The sequence below is a fragment of the Solea senegalensis genome, linkage group LG15 (assembly GCF_019176455.1).
Source record: "Solea senegalensis isolate Sse05_10M linkage group LG15, IFAPA_SoseM_1, whole genome shotgun sequence".
Lineage (NCBI taxonomy): Eukaryota > Metazoa > Chordata > Actinopteri > Pleuronectiformes > Soleidae > Solea > Solea senegalensis.
The window spans coordinates 14,275,903-14,291,975 of NC_058035.1; the positions used below are offsets into that span (position 1 = coordinate 14,275,903).

General features: G+C 40.2%; 2 protein-coding genes across 5 annotated transcripts in view; both read right to left on the bottom strand.

Moving 5' to 3' along the window:
• Positions 1 to 244: 244 nt before the first annotated feature.
• cfap36 (cilia and flagella associated protein 36) lies at positions 245 to 9,032 on the bottom strand. Of its 4 annotated transcripts, XM_044045079.1 has the most exons (12): positions 8,670 to 9,032; positions 7,433 to 7,497; positions 7,233 to 7,334; positions 6,152 to 6,266; positions 5,963 to 6,050; positions 4,483 to 4,642; positions 4,235 to 4,327; positions 3,601 to 3,706; positions 3,285 to 3,466; positions 2,572 to 2,736; positions 2,168 to 2,260; positions 245 to 1,057 (listed from the first exon to the last, which is right to left on the bottom strand). In XM_044045079.1, the coding sequence occupies exons 1-12, from the start codon at positions 8,773 to 8,775 to the stop codon at positions 974 to 976; spliced, it is 1,359 nt and encodes a 452-aa protein (XP_043901014.1). In that variant the 5' UTR covers positions 8,776 to 9,032; the 3' UTR covers positions 245 to 973. The 4 variants fall into 4 exon arrangements, with proteins under 4 accessions (XP_043901014.1, XP_043901015.1, XP_043901016.1 ...); XM_044045080.1 differs by lacking the exon at positions 4,235 to 4,327; XM_044045081.1 differs by lacking the exon at positions 2,168 to 2,260.
• A 1,276-nt stretch (positions 9,033 to 10,308) lies between these two features.
• Positions 10,309 to 16,073, bottom strand: part of LOC122781740 (inactive phospholipase D5-like) — a 37,466-nt gene continuing 31,701 nt past the window's right edge. Inside the window, exons 7-10 of the mRNA XM_044045713.1 lie at positions 15,854 to 15,990; positions 15,579 to 15,744; positions 15,378 to 15,468; positions 10,309 to 14,789 (exon numbers count right to left, since the gene is read on the bottom strand). Coding sequence (XP_043901648.1) covers positions 14,260 to 14,789; positions 15,378 to 15,468; positions 15,579 to 15,744; positions 15,854 to 15,990 — 924 coding nt within the window. The 3' untranslated portion in view covers positions 10,309 to 14,259. The remainder of the gene's footprint in view (positions 14,790 to 15,377; positions 15,469 to 15,578; positions 15,745 to 15,853; positions 15,991 to 16,073) is intronic.

A 16,073-nucleotide genomic window follows, 5' to 3' on the forward strand; every position in this document is an offset into this window, starting at 1 on the left:
AGAATATTTTTTTATTAGTTTCAAATTGTTCGAAATAACTCATCAGACTCTGAAGATGTTACCTCTTTTTAGACACAGGCAATTTCTAAAATAATGATTTTTGCTGTTAGATTTCTAGAGAGGAAAGCGAGGCTCATTATCCCTTAAGTTGCTGTAAAATGTCTTAAAGTCACCTATGTAATGAAAATTGTAACACATAGACATAGCGTCAGATTCCGTACAGTCAAACTCTGGCATCCCAACATAGTTTCTATAAAATGTGATTTATTAAACGGCATACTCGATAACAATATTACATAGAAACTGCATCATGACTGCTTAAAGTGAAGACTGCAGATTATGGTATTCCTAGAAGAAAGCGACATGCTCTTCTCTTGGCCGCATGTTTGTGAACATTTTCGCGGTGACTTCGTCGCGATCACGTCCACATCGCTCACCGGCTACAATGAGCTGCTACAGTGTTCGCTGTGTTCACCTTAACATGAGACTCTCATCGTTAGCTGATTTACTACAGGGTTTATTGGATGAGGACATATCACTCATTAATCTTGGACAGTCCAAAGTGTCAAGAGTAAATATTGCCCACTTGGTGGCAGAGGAATGAAAGTAAAAGTCAAATCAAAGCCATAACGGGTGCTGTGCTTCAGCCTAGTTACATTAGCAGCATATTGTCTGACTGGTCTCCATGCATTTCAGTTGGCCTCATGTTTTTGATCAAACAGGTCTGAGAATACCCTGGTTACAGGTAAAGAGTGGAGACTGACACATTCTGGTACATTCAGTAAAAACAAGGTAGATGGCCATGAAAAGAAATTCTCATACCTTTTATATATCATCTGGGACACACATACAAAAACAACACCCTGAAATGTGTTTATATATAGTGAATTATCTGCCTGGTGGCAAAGGAAGTCATGTGTTTGATTCCAGGAGCAAAGGTGAACAAGAATACTAGCAGTTGGAGGGGGGGGGGTTATTTCTTGATCACTTCCTCTTTCAGTTTGTCAGCCAGATGTTTTCTCTTCTGGAGCTTCTTTCTCTCCTCAGCAGATATCTCCTGTGTTAAGAGACCAAGAGTCAGCAACCTGGTAGATCATGATGAACATCATGATCACCACCAACAGTGGTTTCTGATAAAATGTTGAAGTTGAGGAAGAGGTCTAAAATACAACAAAGCACACCTGTGCAAGTGCATTAAAGGTCCAGTATGTAACATTTAGAAGGGTTTACTGGTAGAAATATAATGTTTGTGAGTGTATAATAGCTTTTGTTTGGTTTTCATAGCCTCAGAATAAACATCTTTTACTGTATGTGCCTTGCTTTAAAGAGGCCGCCATGTTTCTACAGCAGCTCAAAGAGACAAATCAACCAGAGCATTTGTATTAAAACAGAGGTTTACAATGCAAACAAATAGGAACAACCATTGTGGTAGGATTGAGCACTATGGAACAGTTCAGTTCTGTACAGTACATATTTTGTTGGTGTTTCTATTAGAAATAATACCAAAATAACCAGCCCCAACCATTCCATTTTTCGGTACCCTTCCCTTGGACTGCTGGATGTCCTCTGTTGTCTGTTGGGTCACGTTCGATGTCGTTGTCAGTGCCTCACTGACACAGCTGTCGGGCACAGCCCACATCCCGCCTACCAAGTAAAGGTACTGCTCTCCGGACCGAGGGCCTTACCGGGCCAAACTGAACTGTACTGTACCAAACTGAACTGTATCATGATAGAAACACAGCTTGAGAATCCTCTGTTTGTCACTATCTACAGTCTCACTGTCAGAGGTCATTGATTCTTACACACTGGACCTTTAACTGTCAAACTAAATAAAAGCAGCAGATGTTTGAAACGCGTCAACACCACACTCATAAGGGCCTTCCACAAGGTAAATGATGATATTCATATAGTTTTACATAGATGCAAAAGTGAAAGCTTTCATCACAATAGCCTGGGTTTTTTTCCAGTGAGTGCAATGTAAATATCTGTATATATGAATAATTAATTTTGGGAATTTAATATGCAATTAACACAAGTAAATGAGGTCAGGCTGCAGGAATTAAAGGGACAGAGCACAACAAAGACAAAGGGGGAGAGCGGCGCACTACACAGCAACACGTCAGCCATCAAGTGTGCACACATCAGGGAGAGGCAGCCAATAGATCACCTTCTGTTTGGAGGGGTTAGTAGAGTTTTGTGCTGGAGGAAGAGGATGAGGAGGGGGACAGGTCCCATTCCTCTGGGACTGTCCCACTGCCTCCTGACAGACCAAGTTAAACACAGGCAGAGGGGGGAGGGGAAAAGAATGAGAACCCAATAAATAAGGAAAGAAAAAAGAAAAACAGGTGTAAAATGGGTGCAACAAAGAAATAAATGAGAACACATATAGAAGAATTATTATCACAAATTCAATTTGAGCTGAATATTCCATCTAAATGATCAGGTCCTGATCTAATGGTGTCACGATAAGATTCATCAGCCACAGAAATGCTTCTATGTTTCAAGGTATTCAATCTGCCTGCGAGTCCCGACCTTTGACCCTTTTCTGGAAGGAGCAGACTGTGTATTTACCGGGGTGGTGGCAGGCGCTGGTGTGGGGCTGGAGGGAGCCTCATCTGAGGAGGCGGTCTGCTTGGTTTTCTGCTGTTCTTTCTTCAGTGCGTGCAGCTTGTCTCGCTGCTGCCGCAGGTACACTGCCCTCTGCTGGAGCTGCTCCTGCTGAGACGCTGTCAACTCCTGCGGGAGACAAGGGGGTGAGGGAGGGTGAGACAGGTGAAGTGTAAGTACAACCTAAGCCCCGTTCAGACCTAATTAGCGTGTAAAAAAGAAACCCTGTGTATCAGACAACATCAGTGGAGGGGACAGTTCGTCTCTAATCTATCCTGAGGATGGACTGCGTTCATGGTTCTTGTGTTTGGATCTGACGACGCATTCAGGACAGACTGGGAGAGTTCAAACCTATACAGGTCATTGGATCAGTCAATACCTAAGCCCTTTTTTTCTTGCTTAATGTAAACCATAAAAATGTCCTGTGAATAAGTCTGGTAATATCTGGCAGTTACTTACAATTTACTGCATGTTAAAGTATTAACAATTTATAATGAAGAAATACTAAATGTTTTTAGTTGTACATGAACACCAGATTGTGTGTGTGAAATTTAAGGGGAAAGTGTTTTCTCTGAGCTTAATGTTGACATGCCTGGTGTTTTGTTCATAATGCTATGTGCATTATGTCCTTGTGACTTAATCTCACATCTGGAGCTGCAGCTGGATCACAGACTTACAGTAAACGGTTTAGAGAAGCCGGCCTCTCTGTGTGCCTCCTCGAGCCACGACTCTACTGCAGTCTGGCTGCTGCTGCCGTGCTCCTTGGTGTGTAGACTGGCACTGACAGAGGTCTCGCCGCACTTTACTGGAGCTCTCACTGCCGGAAGAACTCTGGACTCCACACTGCTACTGCCAAAATCTGAACATGCATGCTCAAATCAGTTTAGCAGCTCTTGGTGGAGTACATACAATGTATCCTCACTCTTATAATGAGGGTTTGAAAGAGGTAGTGGTAAATGGGAGTTTTAATTACACATTACACTTGTGAGTTACCTGGGTTGAATTTAGATGCAGCCTGGCTTTTAGCTGCACCGTTCTCTTGTCCACCTGCAGGGACAGCAGTCTTCCTCTCCTCTTTTCTGACAGGGTTAACGTTTACCTGGAGGAAATGACCCACAGATATTGACACATGCTGCACAGGTGACACAATCGCTGCATCATAATCAGCCCACTATTGCAAAATGCTAACGCTGGGAAAACAAAAGCTACAACAAAAAGAAATACAAAGACAGCCTAGAAATTTACTTTCTTGAAAATCAATTTTTGCAACGCAGGCCTCACATTGGAGACTTTTCCGGAGGACGTGACCGTCTTGCTCTAAAATGCAACACTGCCCAGTCTCCCTGCAGCAAATATTTTTATCTACTACTGAAAATGTGCAAACTAATTTACAAGCATTAACTCTACAAAGCCACGACAGGACTACAGGAGGCTATGAAACAGTTTCCGTGCGTCCTCAGGATGCACTGGGAACACCTAGGTTTTGAAAGTATCTCTGGTATCAGAGAAAGTCCACTTTATTTAACAAATGAACAAAAGCAGGTGTACCACTCCTAAAATGGAATGAATGCATACTCAGACCGAGCAGGAAACTGTGGCGTACATACACACAGCTGTGTAAAATTACCAGATTATATTCAGTGGCAGTGTTTCCATTCAATAGTGGTGTGTGGTGACCATTACTGATGCTGCTGTTTTCACCACTCTCCTCAGCTTTGGCCTTAACATGAAATAAATACCACATTAGTGACATACAGTTTGACATGGGGGCGTCGTGACTTTTGTGTTTGAGCAGCACTTGTATGTTCATGTATGCTCCGACAGTTTGGCTGATTCAAAGATCCTGATCTGCAGCAACAGTTGGTGATGTCTTACCTTGGCAGTGTTGCTTTGCTGGCTCGAAGCACAAATGGCATTCGTGGATTCAATGCCCTCGGCCATTGGCTTATCTGGGCAGCAGCTGGAGGTAGAACCGAGCTCCTCCTCTAACAGCAGCCTCCTGCTCATTTGTTCATCATATTCCTCTTTTGATTTTCTGACGTCAGAGCAGCGGGAGAGAAGAACAGTTCAAAAATGAGGCCTGGGCCCAGTCTATAAAAAGCGATCTCTGTACAATGATCCTGCTACATTTGCATGTGTGCATGTCCAGAATCCCAGGTGTGATAATAGCCATGTTAATCTTGGGTTCAGCAAGTGATGGTATTGTTCATTTAGCCGTTAAACGTCTGGCATCAATGGAATAGATAGTAGAATTATACAGGAACATCAGGGATTTCCATGTGGTGTAGGCTTGCTCTCCAGGGCACCACATGCAAATCCTTTAACTGAATTATCTAACAACTTTGATTGTCTTAAAGGAGATTTACCAGCAGGTACAGGTAGAGGGAGAGACTGAGTAAAAGAGTGAGAAGTGGATGGTGTATCCTGTCATTCTTGCAAGAAAATCTGTACAGGATCAGATTCAAAGATGCTCAGATGCTTATCCAGCTGGAGCCAGGAATGTGGGGTTAAAGAAAATGAAATATGCTTTAGAGTAATTGGCTTTTGTGTATGTCAACAAGAGCACAGTGTGGTGATACTGAGGATATGACTGTAAAGCTGCATTTCAGCATTTTAAACACAAGCATGTCTGCTTATGTGGCTAAAACAGCATCGTGTTGACTGACTGAGTCACTTCAGTCATTCCCACTGAGATTTTTCTGAGCGTGGACACCAAATAAATACATTTTCAGGATTTCATAGCATGCATAATATGAAGTTGTGATTCATTTATCAAGTAAAGAATTTGAAGTAAAAAATAATTCTCGTCTTCAAAAAGTTAATCCCCACATACTGTTTTAAGTAACCTGTTATACTCTTGCGTTCATGTTCATAAATAATATAAACTCAAATACATTTGTTTTCAGATGAAACTGAGATGAACCTTAGCCAGTACTGACGTATATGGAAATGCCGGATAAAACAGTTGCTGATCAGCAGCCAAATTACCCCGGCAAGACAAAGGGAGATAAAATGACTATTTTCTTAGTTGCTTGTTAAGTGTCAATCTCTCCAACCTAAATTAGCTGGACCCTAAGGAGCTTAACTGAGGCCCCATTAGACTCAATGTGTTCTACTTATTGAGGCTGCCACTTGCAAAATCCCATTAGAGAGCAGTGGCAGGAGCTTTCAGAAAGCTGGGCACATACAGGCAATGAAAGAAAACATGAACACAAAAATCACATCTCATTAAATTATGACTGAACTACTTGAGTCATTAACTAATTAAGTTGCCTATATATTATATATATATGTAAAATAAATAAAATTTGTGTCTTTGAGTGAGAGAAAGACAGATGGAGAGAGAGAGACTCACTTGAGAACCTCTTGCAGGATCTTCAGCTCTTGCTGCTCTAACTCCGTCATCACATCTACACCATCAGTCAGACACTCTGGGAGCTCCCCTACACACACACACACACACACACACACACATTTACAAAAGGCTTATCACTTGCAGCAACTGTACATCAGTCGTGTGTACATTTAGGTCTGTCCAGTGTACCGTTTCTTTCTTTGATGACCCGGAGGGCTTGAAGCTGCAGCTCAATGTTCTTCTGAACCATCAGTGAGCGAAACAGCTGGAAGTCATCTGTGGCCAGGACTGGTTGAAACACCGACTGAACAACATAGAAGACAATGAAACGTCATTTCACCCACAAGACGAATGAATGACATTATGAACAGGCTGCTGTTCTGCTGGATTATGTTGATTTGTTGTTCACGAATGCCCCTGAACAGTATCTAAAGAAAATAAGACACTGTGTAACGTCGCGCTTTTATGTTTTATTACTGGATGTGGAAATGGCATACATCATTGTATCCTGTATACCACTGCTAACTATTCTCACTATTACTATATATATATCACTAACTATTCTTGTCATTCAAAATACACATTATATATATATATATATGTATACATATATATATATATATATATATATATATATATATATATATATACATATGTATACATACATATATATATATATATACACATTTAACTGTTTTCTCAACCCTCCAGCAAAACTTCAGATAAAATCTATTAGAATCATCTTCTTATAAATCTACTTATATCTTGCCAGTGAGGGATTTCTGAACACCTGAATTTTGTAGCTGGTGCAGGATTACAGTAAATATCTTAAAACTAACACATGTTAATTGTAATTCATCTCTAGGATAACTGCAAAGACACATCTTCCAATTTCCATCTGCAGTAGCAGTGACAGTATAGGCTCTCAGGGTAATGCAAAACGTTCATTTATATAACAGCAATAACAGCTTCTCCCTCTCTAGGGGTCGCTACAACGGGTTATCCACATATTTGCTTTTTTACACCCTTCCTGACGCAACCCTCCAATCTATACGGCACAAGGAGTTGTATGACAAACATGTTGTATGAAGTTAAGTTCACTTTGTTGTCCTTTTAAAGCATGACTGCATCGGGCTAATATTGGTATCCGTGGATACTCGAGTTAGTGATATCGGTATTGGCATCGAACACAAAAAAGTGGTATCGTCCCATCCCGATGCAAACTGGAGTTTTAGTTTCTATTTCAGTAAGTGGCAGTGAAGAGTGATACCTGCAGAGTTCTGGACTTGGCAAAAGGAGATGTACACGCATCCAGGAACTGCTGGTCATTGATCCCAACCTCCTGCATATAATTCTCTAACAGCTTCTCCACCTGCAATGTTATTCCAGTTTCATTAATTAGCAACAGACACTCCGCAGTGTGTAATCAACATAAAACCACCCATGAGGAAATGCAAAGACTGTACTCACCAGTTTCTTATACTGATGGTGAATCTCTGTGTAGGACAGCTTATTTTCATCTTCATCATCAAAAACTAAAAACAAGAGCAAATGAATAAAGAGACACATTTGCAAAACACTGGCAGCCTTAGCTTAACATAACACACATATGTCCAAATATTATGAATACTTTGATGGATTCATGAATCATACATAAAAGATGTACAGTATAGCATGAGGATGTACAAACAAAACCACAATGAAGCACACACAGCACTTTGCAACACGTGCAAACAACTAAACATAGTGTACACACAGTGTAAATGTGCATGAATTGTATGCCGTTCAGTTTTAACTGAAAATAAATTGATTGTTTGAAAGTATGCTCATTGTACATTAGATTTTAATTTATCAAGATAAAAAACACACACTTTGTTGTATTAATAGTGAAAAAACCTAAATCACAATATATGTTACTAAATTATTGCCTAGCTCTAGTTGTTTATTGTTTATTATATTGTTTTTCATACGTGTATCCTGAAGAGTTTGAATAATATCGATGAATAAATGAATGATTTCTGTGTTTTCATTTATGACAGTCACTACTCCAAATGTTTTATAGATAATATAAAACTGAAGCATGACTCTTGATAAATACAAATGACATTTCAACAGTGTTTAAATACAGCATGAGGTATTTAATGGCTAAGGTTTCTACTAGGGATGGACATCGGTATTGGTCCGATACTGGTCCAAATCACTGGCTCACACAATGCAAAAATCATGTACAGTATACTGCATGTTTCACTCTGCACACAGTCATGCTTGCGCTGTTCATTTCTTCTTTTTCTGGAGAACAACATTTGTTACACAGTTGGAGAATTTGTGTCAACGCAGCACAGATGTGTTTTTGAAAGATTCATAGTTCAAAAGAATCATTTAAAAAAAAAGGACTAATATCGGTAGATAGGTGGCGTGTCCCATCGCTAGTCGAGCTGACTGTTTCACATATCTGACAGACATCTTCAACATAAAGTGTTTCTTCTGTGGCTAAATGAGGAAACAACCGTCTTGAATTCCAATTAAGTCGATATATTTGTTAAAGTTTGGATTTATCAGGCGGTAAAATCCATGAAATGTTCTGTAACAACGTCAAACAGTCAAAACAGGCACAAGTTAGCTAGCTAGCTTAGCCACCGCAGCGTGTTTGGAGTTGACATTACTGTGTGGGTACACATTCAAGAGCTACAGTGTTTTTATTTTTTACCTGTGCATTTGTTTTCCATAAAATCCGTGACTGGAATGATCCACTCGGGACTTCCCAGGTAGCCAACGATGCTCTCCACAACCCATTCACAGTCATCCTCAGCCATGTTGGCTGCAGCTGAGGAGGAGGAACGTTAGCAACAACAACAACAACAGTCTTCGCACGGTGATGTTGTTCAGGTCGACACGAACACAAACAGCCCGAAGAGACGAGAACAGACATCTGGTTTATTTTGCTTCATAAACCAGGCTCCGAAGCTGCGACTCAGTGGCTGCACTTCCTCAACATATTCACAGGACGATCTCCGAGAGGGAGAGGAGACAATATGCGAACTCATGAATTTGCAGGCGAGAGTGATGACGCCTAATCGGTTGCCAGGGTAACAGTTACGTCAGTGAGCTGCTGCTTGAGTCCAGGCTCTGATCCAGACATGTCAAGTTATACAGTATATGCCAGTGAGGAATAGTTGAGTAAAAGTACAAGCGTCTTACCAGAAAATGACTTTGGTAGACGTCAAAGTCACTTTTTATAATATTACTTTAGTTAAAGTATATGACATTTACTGTATGTCAAAAGTAATTGTCTGATATAAAATGACTTTTGGAAGTAAAAGTGTTTAAAAAGTGAGGAGTTAGGTTTGAGCCATGGTAGCTCAGTGATAGGGCAAGTTGTCGTTCAACTGGAAGGTTGTGGGTTCAATTCCTGGCTCTGCTAGTCCATAGGTGTCCCTGAGCAAGACACTTAACCCCATGTTGCAGTGTGTGTGAATGGAAAAGAAAGATGTTTGAATGTCAAAACTCTAGTGTAAAGCAGCTCATCAAGACTAGAAAAGCTCTATATAAATACACATCAACTCTGATTGTATTTGGGTAATGAGTAACAAAGATAGTTAGAGGAAATGTAGTGGAGTAAAAGTTGCTAGAAATATAAATAACAAAGTACAGATACATGAATTTTGTATTTTGCTATATTACTACACTGCTATATTCATAAATGTAGATTCTGACTAGTCAGTCTCTCAGTTAGTTAGTTAGTTAGTTAGTAAAGGTGTTTATGGCAGCGATTATCCATGTTGTTGCATTACTGCCTTCTTCTGGAACCATTATGCAACACTTCATAAATCTTCATGCTTCTACAGGTGTCATTTCTCCTCCTCCTCCCTTGTTCTTGGTTATTTATTTCGATTATGTTGCATTACTGTTTTCTTCTGGATTTTCCTCCCTTACCATGTGACCGCACTTAATCTCATATTTAATCCTTGCCTCTATTCACCCTAATCTTAAACTTTATTCACAGTTGTCTAATTGCCAAACTGATGCAACCAAAGGTAGAATACTGCAGTATTGCTTTTTTTTAAAAAATAGGAGAGAGAGGCAGTTCTAGATATAAACACACTAGGGTTCTCGCCGTGTGTAAACCCATGAATCAAAGATGAATATATATATAAATGGTAATTTTTCTGCCCAAAAGTGTGTCAAACTGTCCCTGTAGCAACAAGATGCTTCTCTGCTTCAGGTCGATGTAGCGATGCACTTAGGATTAACTTGTTCAATAAGCCACTTTGTTTTAATCAACAACAGTCTTTGTGTTAATGAACGCCAGGTCACTCACACCTAAACATGAGGAGAAACACAAATGCTGAGAGTACTTATTTTTTATTAAGAGTAAAAATGTAGGGATCAAACAATTCAGTCGTGTGCATGAACAAGGATATTCAGTAAATATACATTCCATTTGCATTTTTAAAGGTATATAAGAGTTTATGGTATCATAATCTCCAGAAAGGCTCATGGCTACTGTGCACAGTTTATAAAGGCAAGGCATGCAAGCAACAGTCATGCCCAAAAATAAAATAAAAAAAGAACAGAATAAAAATAGGCAACATTTAAAAGCTTTTAGTGAGCATCTTTTTTTCTTTTCTTTTTTTCAAATAAGCAACTATCTCCAATCCAGTGAGTTTCAAGGGATGTACAGTTGTCAGTGCATAACAGGTAACATTGAGACATTTCTGTTTTTGTTCCATGGATTTTCTTTTCGTAAACAGATGCTGATTTCAAACCTCAACATCTACAATGACTTTCTATTGCAAATTCAGGCATTAAAGGTATAGTCCTCTTCCATGCTAACTCAGAAAAGGTCAACATCTCAGAAATGTTTCTTTAAATAGAAAAAAGTACACACACACACCTGGGTTAGAGGGTGTTTTAGCAGCATCCATAACTCCCACATATTATATAATAGCATCATAATGTAGTGAATCTAAGTACATATAAACTGTCAGATTACAAGCAACACAGCATGGGTGACATAGTAGTGCTTTACAAGAAAATACATGGACACTGTTATTGGGATAATACTCTTCAACTTCTACTCATTCTGTGTACATACACGTTTCTACAAATGACTGGTGGCCGTGTTTGCTTTGTTTGATTCATGAATTAGTTTATAGGAGGTAAAGTGCACATATACAGCAGCAAATAAAGTACATTTAATTGTGTGTTTCGTGTGTTAGAGTTACACATTTACATGTTGTTGTTTTTTTACTATGAACAAAAAAAAACCAGTGTCATATTTAGTGTGAAGAAATGTTCCTTCTCTTGACGTCCTCTAGATGGCAGAAGATATCCATCATGACCAGAATACGTGATGATAACATGTGAGTGTGTTTGACTTGACAAACGTTTGCTATTCCACTGGTGTGAGGGGTTCAAGTGCATGTCTGTGCTGCAAAGATCACATATGACAGCACTGAGACACCACAAACAAACCTGACTGTGCTGCAGTCTTCTGCACGTCATACGACATACTGAAGATCAGACCTTAAATTGTGTCCACTAAAAATCTCACTCTATATTATTTTAAGGCGATTATTTTCATTATCGATTAAGCTGCCGTTTAACAACTAGATTAATCAGTTAATCCATTTGGTCCACTAAACGTCAGAAAAACAACAACCTGTATTTACATATTTGATTGTTTTTGTTGAGTTTTAAAATGAATCCAGAAGCTGAAAAATCGGCTGTTTGAAATTAGAGAAGACGTTTGAAAAGACAGAACAGCATTTGAGCTTAAAAATCAGATTGACTTTGGGATGACAATACAACCCATTGCCTCAGTTTGGTATTATTTTACAACAATGACAGTGTGTCTTCAGTTTGCCAGCAGAAATGAATTATTTAACTAACTCATCCAGCGAACATAATTTTGACAAAGAACTGATTAAACCCTGCAAGCTGTTGCTATGCAGCTCCCTCTGTTTATGTTTTCCTTGATTAATGGCTTTAGAAGTTAAAAATGCCTCTACTGTATAAATCTGCAAGCACTGTTGCTAAAGGTTGCACTCGTATGAAAGATTGGGTAGAAGTCTCAAGGTGACATGCAGTCATTCAAAATGCAAATGAAAGTTGCAACTATAAATTACCCCTTTCCTCTCTCTTTAAAGGAATACTTCACCGATTTGCATGTGGCTTTGTATTGCTAGAATAGCACTATTTTTTTTTAAAAAAAAGTGCTTCCCTCCCGCAGTTTTCCACTGAGCTGTAAAAAAACATCAGTTTTTCCCTTTCCAATTTTGCCCTACGCTGAGTCAAATGACGCGAATTGCAAACGTCAGTTCAAGTTCAAGTTTTCAAACAACAACGCCAGTTCCGCACAGTTCCACACTTTTTAGATTCACCCATAAATGTAAACACGGTGTCCGCCATCTTTGCTAACAGTTACGCTAACCGACTGTAACGACTACAATGGCTACATTTTGGTGAAAACTAGAAGCGCGCCGAGCACCAGTCGTGGCGAGCACCGGTCGCGGGTGGCGAGTAATTTGTTTTGTATTTTTATATTTATTATATGTTTAATTCTTCACAGGGATTTGTGTGTTTACACAACTAGTGCTGTCTGCTTCGTAGCTTGAGACAGCGAGCGCAGTGCATGCTGGGAGTTGTTGTTGTTCAGCTACATGAGACAATATTACACTTTTCTACCTTTCTCAGCCAAGAAGGCACAATATTATGAGCCAGTTTTAATAGACATTCATCTTTCCAACGGTGAAATATGCCTTTAAGGTTTGATTCCATATGTTGAAAGGTAACGTACTGTATATGTAATTTGTCACAGCCATGACATTACACAGGCAACAGTGTCCTTGAGGTTAAACTGCAGCAACTGTCAAGCTCTGTTAAAAATTCATCATATTGATCTGGCTGACAGGCCTCTGGCCCCTTCTTCAAACTGATCCCTTAGTATTTGTTCATTAAGTCACAACACTGGATACCACAGATAACCATCTTTCCTTATGATTTGTAAAAGGGACCAGTTACGATCACCTCCATGGATCAGATCAATAGCCCGTTTCCCTGCAGGGTAAAGCATTGTAATGAAGGGTGGTGTTTTGAAGATATTTGGCGTTTTCACCGCAGCAGAATACGCGCACCGTCATCATCACCTGCTGTGGAGATACATACGACACACTGAGATGATGTGATGTGTCTGTACACTATTTAGGTATTAAGGTTAAATGTGTGTAATGGCAGAAATGGAACACAATATTTCCTAAATGTTTCATTAGTAGGTATTAATATTCTTATGGTAGCCCAGAGTGGACAAACCAAACTATGCTCTGGTTATTTAAAAGCCGTTGTGGATTCTCCAGCATGCTTGTACCACTAAATTCCACCCACTGAACAGTTACAACATAAATTGACCAATCGCTTTGCAGCTCCAGTTCGTTAACTGTGGGTCTTACAAAGTTGCTCCCAATAAGTGGCAATTTATTAGTATGTAATGCTTTGTATTCTTGTGTCCAGTGTACATTTGAATAAATTATTCAATTAGGGCCAAACGAGGCTGCCTCCTTCCATTTAGCCAGATACAAGTCTTTACAATTGATGTTTTCTGGCTGGTTTGGTCTTGGATGAAGGTTTGAAGTTATAGTTGTAGTATATCTTTTTAAGTAGGCTGTTGTGGCAATGCACAGTTACGTGAACCGGGAGCTCAAAGAAACCATTATAGATGGGGAGTATCTGAGGCACGTACAGCGATCAACCACATGAAAAGCTGTGTGATGAATCTTTCACCACTCCAGATCTCGTATGCTTTCTGCAGCTCGTGCAGCTCCATGTAGACAACAGCCTAGCATCTCTGCATTGGAATGCAAATCCTCCTTTTAAAGGACCATAAATGTTGACTGTGATTAATCAAGTAATAATAGTTAGGCAATCAAAGCAATTTCATCTGCTGCCTTTGCTCAACGAGGGGGGAAACATTCATATAAGTGGCACGTTTTTAAATGATTACAGTATACTAATCAGTATTTCCTCGTATCCTAATCAGTTTCGTCTCTTTCATAAAGAGTCAGTCGTAAAGTACCAGACTGCAGAAGAGGATCTACTTTCCTTCCTGAGTTCCTCCAATTATTTATCAGGTCCAGCAAATCGAATATAACTTAAATCCTCAATATTATTATTTTTGTTTGTTTTCTAAGTGACAATAATAAAATGCTACAAACACCCAATGTTGTAAGTCCATTGTCATCAGAAAAGAGCAGTTCTTCAAACGTCGTCTTTGATGAAAAGGACTCTGTCATGCCTCACAGTCACAGTGATCCATTGGCAATCTCTCTGCTGCCGCTGCTCTCAGCTGACTGACTGGGCAGCTCTATTGGATTGTCATGGTTATTATCCCTGTTTGGCACCTGTCTGTCATCAACGTGACCTATTTTCACTTGTCCCCGTTCTTGGTAACTGTCTATAATTGGCAACAGTCCATTTTTGCCGAGTCTGTCGTCATGGTTCCTTGACTTGACTGAGACCTGCCCGTCGTCTTTGTGGCTGTTTCTCATTGGTGCGGGTCCAATATTGTGTTGGCCTGTTCTGATAGGCACTGCTCCATTGTCTATGTGGCTGGCTTTAACTGGCACCAGCCTGTTGATTTGGTGCTTGTTGCAGACAGGGACCTTATTGGCTTGCAGGGAGCGCGTGTAACGTGAAAACCAGTCCCTGTCGAATGCGGCCCGTAGCTGCTCCACCACGGTGGAGTTCCTCTCCTCAACACCCTCGGGCTGACTGATCACCAGACCTGCTCCTGCGTTAAAGGCAAACTCATTCCCCACCCAGTCAAGGTTACCTGGGATGACACAAAACAATATCACAGCACAATAAATAAGACGCTGAACAACAAGCAGAATTCACATAATCCCACATCTGATGATCGGATCAATACCATACTATGGTCAGTTGCGCCACACATATCCGCATATGTAGTTCCATTTATTTTAAAATAAGGGTCTGTTTCAGTTGAACATTCCATGCATATATACTCAAATTTAAATTCCACTTCAGCAAAGGCAATTTACCCTCATCTATATGTGTTCGTATTCTTTGAACTGTGCATACCTCGAGCAATGAAGAAAAGAGGCACGTGACAGTCAGTTTCCATTTCTTCACTGCGGAAATACTTACATACACTTTTAATATACTTTTGAGGTGACGGTAGGTGTTTCTGCCACCAGTATTTATGCTAAACTTCACTAATCTCATCCAAGCTCTGCATCTGAGCTCTAAATACAGTATCCAATTCTAAAACAGAAAAAAAAAAAAACGCCAAATGTCTTAAAAATACAGGAATATTTCTCTAAAATCCATGAAAATGAAATGTTTGTAATGTGTCAGAGGGTAATTTGACAAGGTCATAGAGTCTAGTCGATGAGCTCACCTAAATAGATGGCTATGTCTGTCACCATGAACCTGTTATGGTTTATTCCCTGGAGACTGCCATCCCTCTGCACTCTGGGGTTGAAGAACTTCTACGCACACAGACACAAACACACACAGAGACACAGCTGGTACAGCAAGGACTGATGAAGTGTGTCTCCAGAGTTGTAAATACTGTGGTACAGTGTGACCTTGTACTTACGGCTTCCAGGGAACAGTTAGCCTGTTCCATGCACAGACTCCTCAGGGACCAGATGAAGTTGAAAGTAAGTGGTTGAGTCTTTTCCCAGCAACTTATCAGCAGCCGTACCCGCACTTTCCTCAGAATCAGAGCCTCCCGGATAAGGCCATCGATGCGAGACCAGTACCTTGGCACATACACGGACAAGTAATTGCAGGCTCAAGATGGGCATGCACAAGAGAGAGCAAAGCAAGGCATTCATGCGTTTGATGAATTACGCCTGACACGGTTCTTACTTGAGGGCACTGCTGCTGACCAGAGGCAGGTAATCAATGATGGAGATGTATATGAAATGGCGAGCTTCTTGGATGACCCAGGAAATGGCTTCTAGGTCATTACTGCGATCTTTGGGGATGAAAACATCGGGGGAGCTCTGTCGGCAGAAGACGAAAGACAATGAGCAAGCTTTGGTGTTGGCTGATCAGAAAATGTGCAACGAGGGACTGTGTAAATTTG

What these genes read in the sequence shown, in the direction of transcription:
- cfap36 (XM_044045079.1), bottom strand. Translation starts at nt 8,775, where the DNA reads ATGGCTGAGGATGACTGTGAATGGGTTGTGGAGAGCATCGTTGGCTAC. An exon ending in AGCAAAGCAACACTGCCAAG is followed by an intron (nt 4,328 to 4,482) that starts GTAAGACATCAC and finishes TTTCATGTTAAG; the next exon opens with GCCAAAGCTGAGGAGAGTGG. An exon ending in CTGCCACTGAATATAATCTG is followed by an intron (nt 3,707 to 4,234) that starts GTAATTTTACAC and finishes CATTTCCTCCAG; the next exon opens with GTAAACGTTAACCCTGTCAG.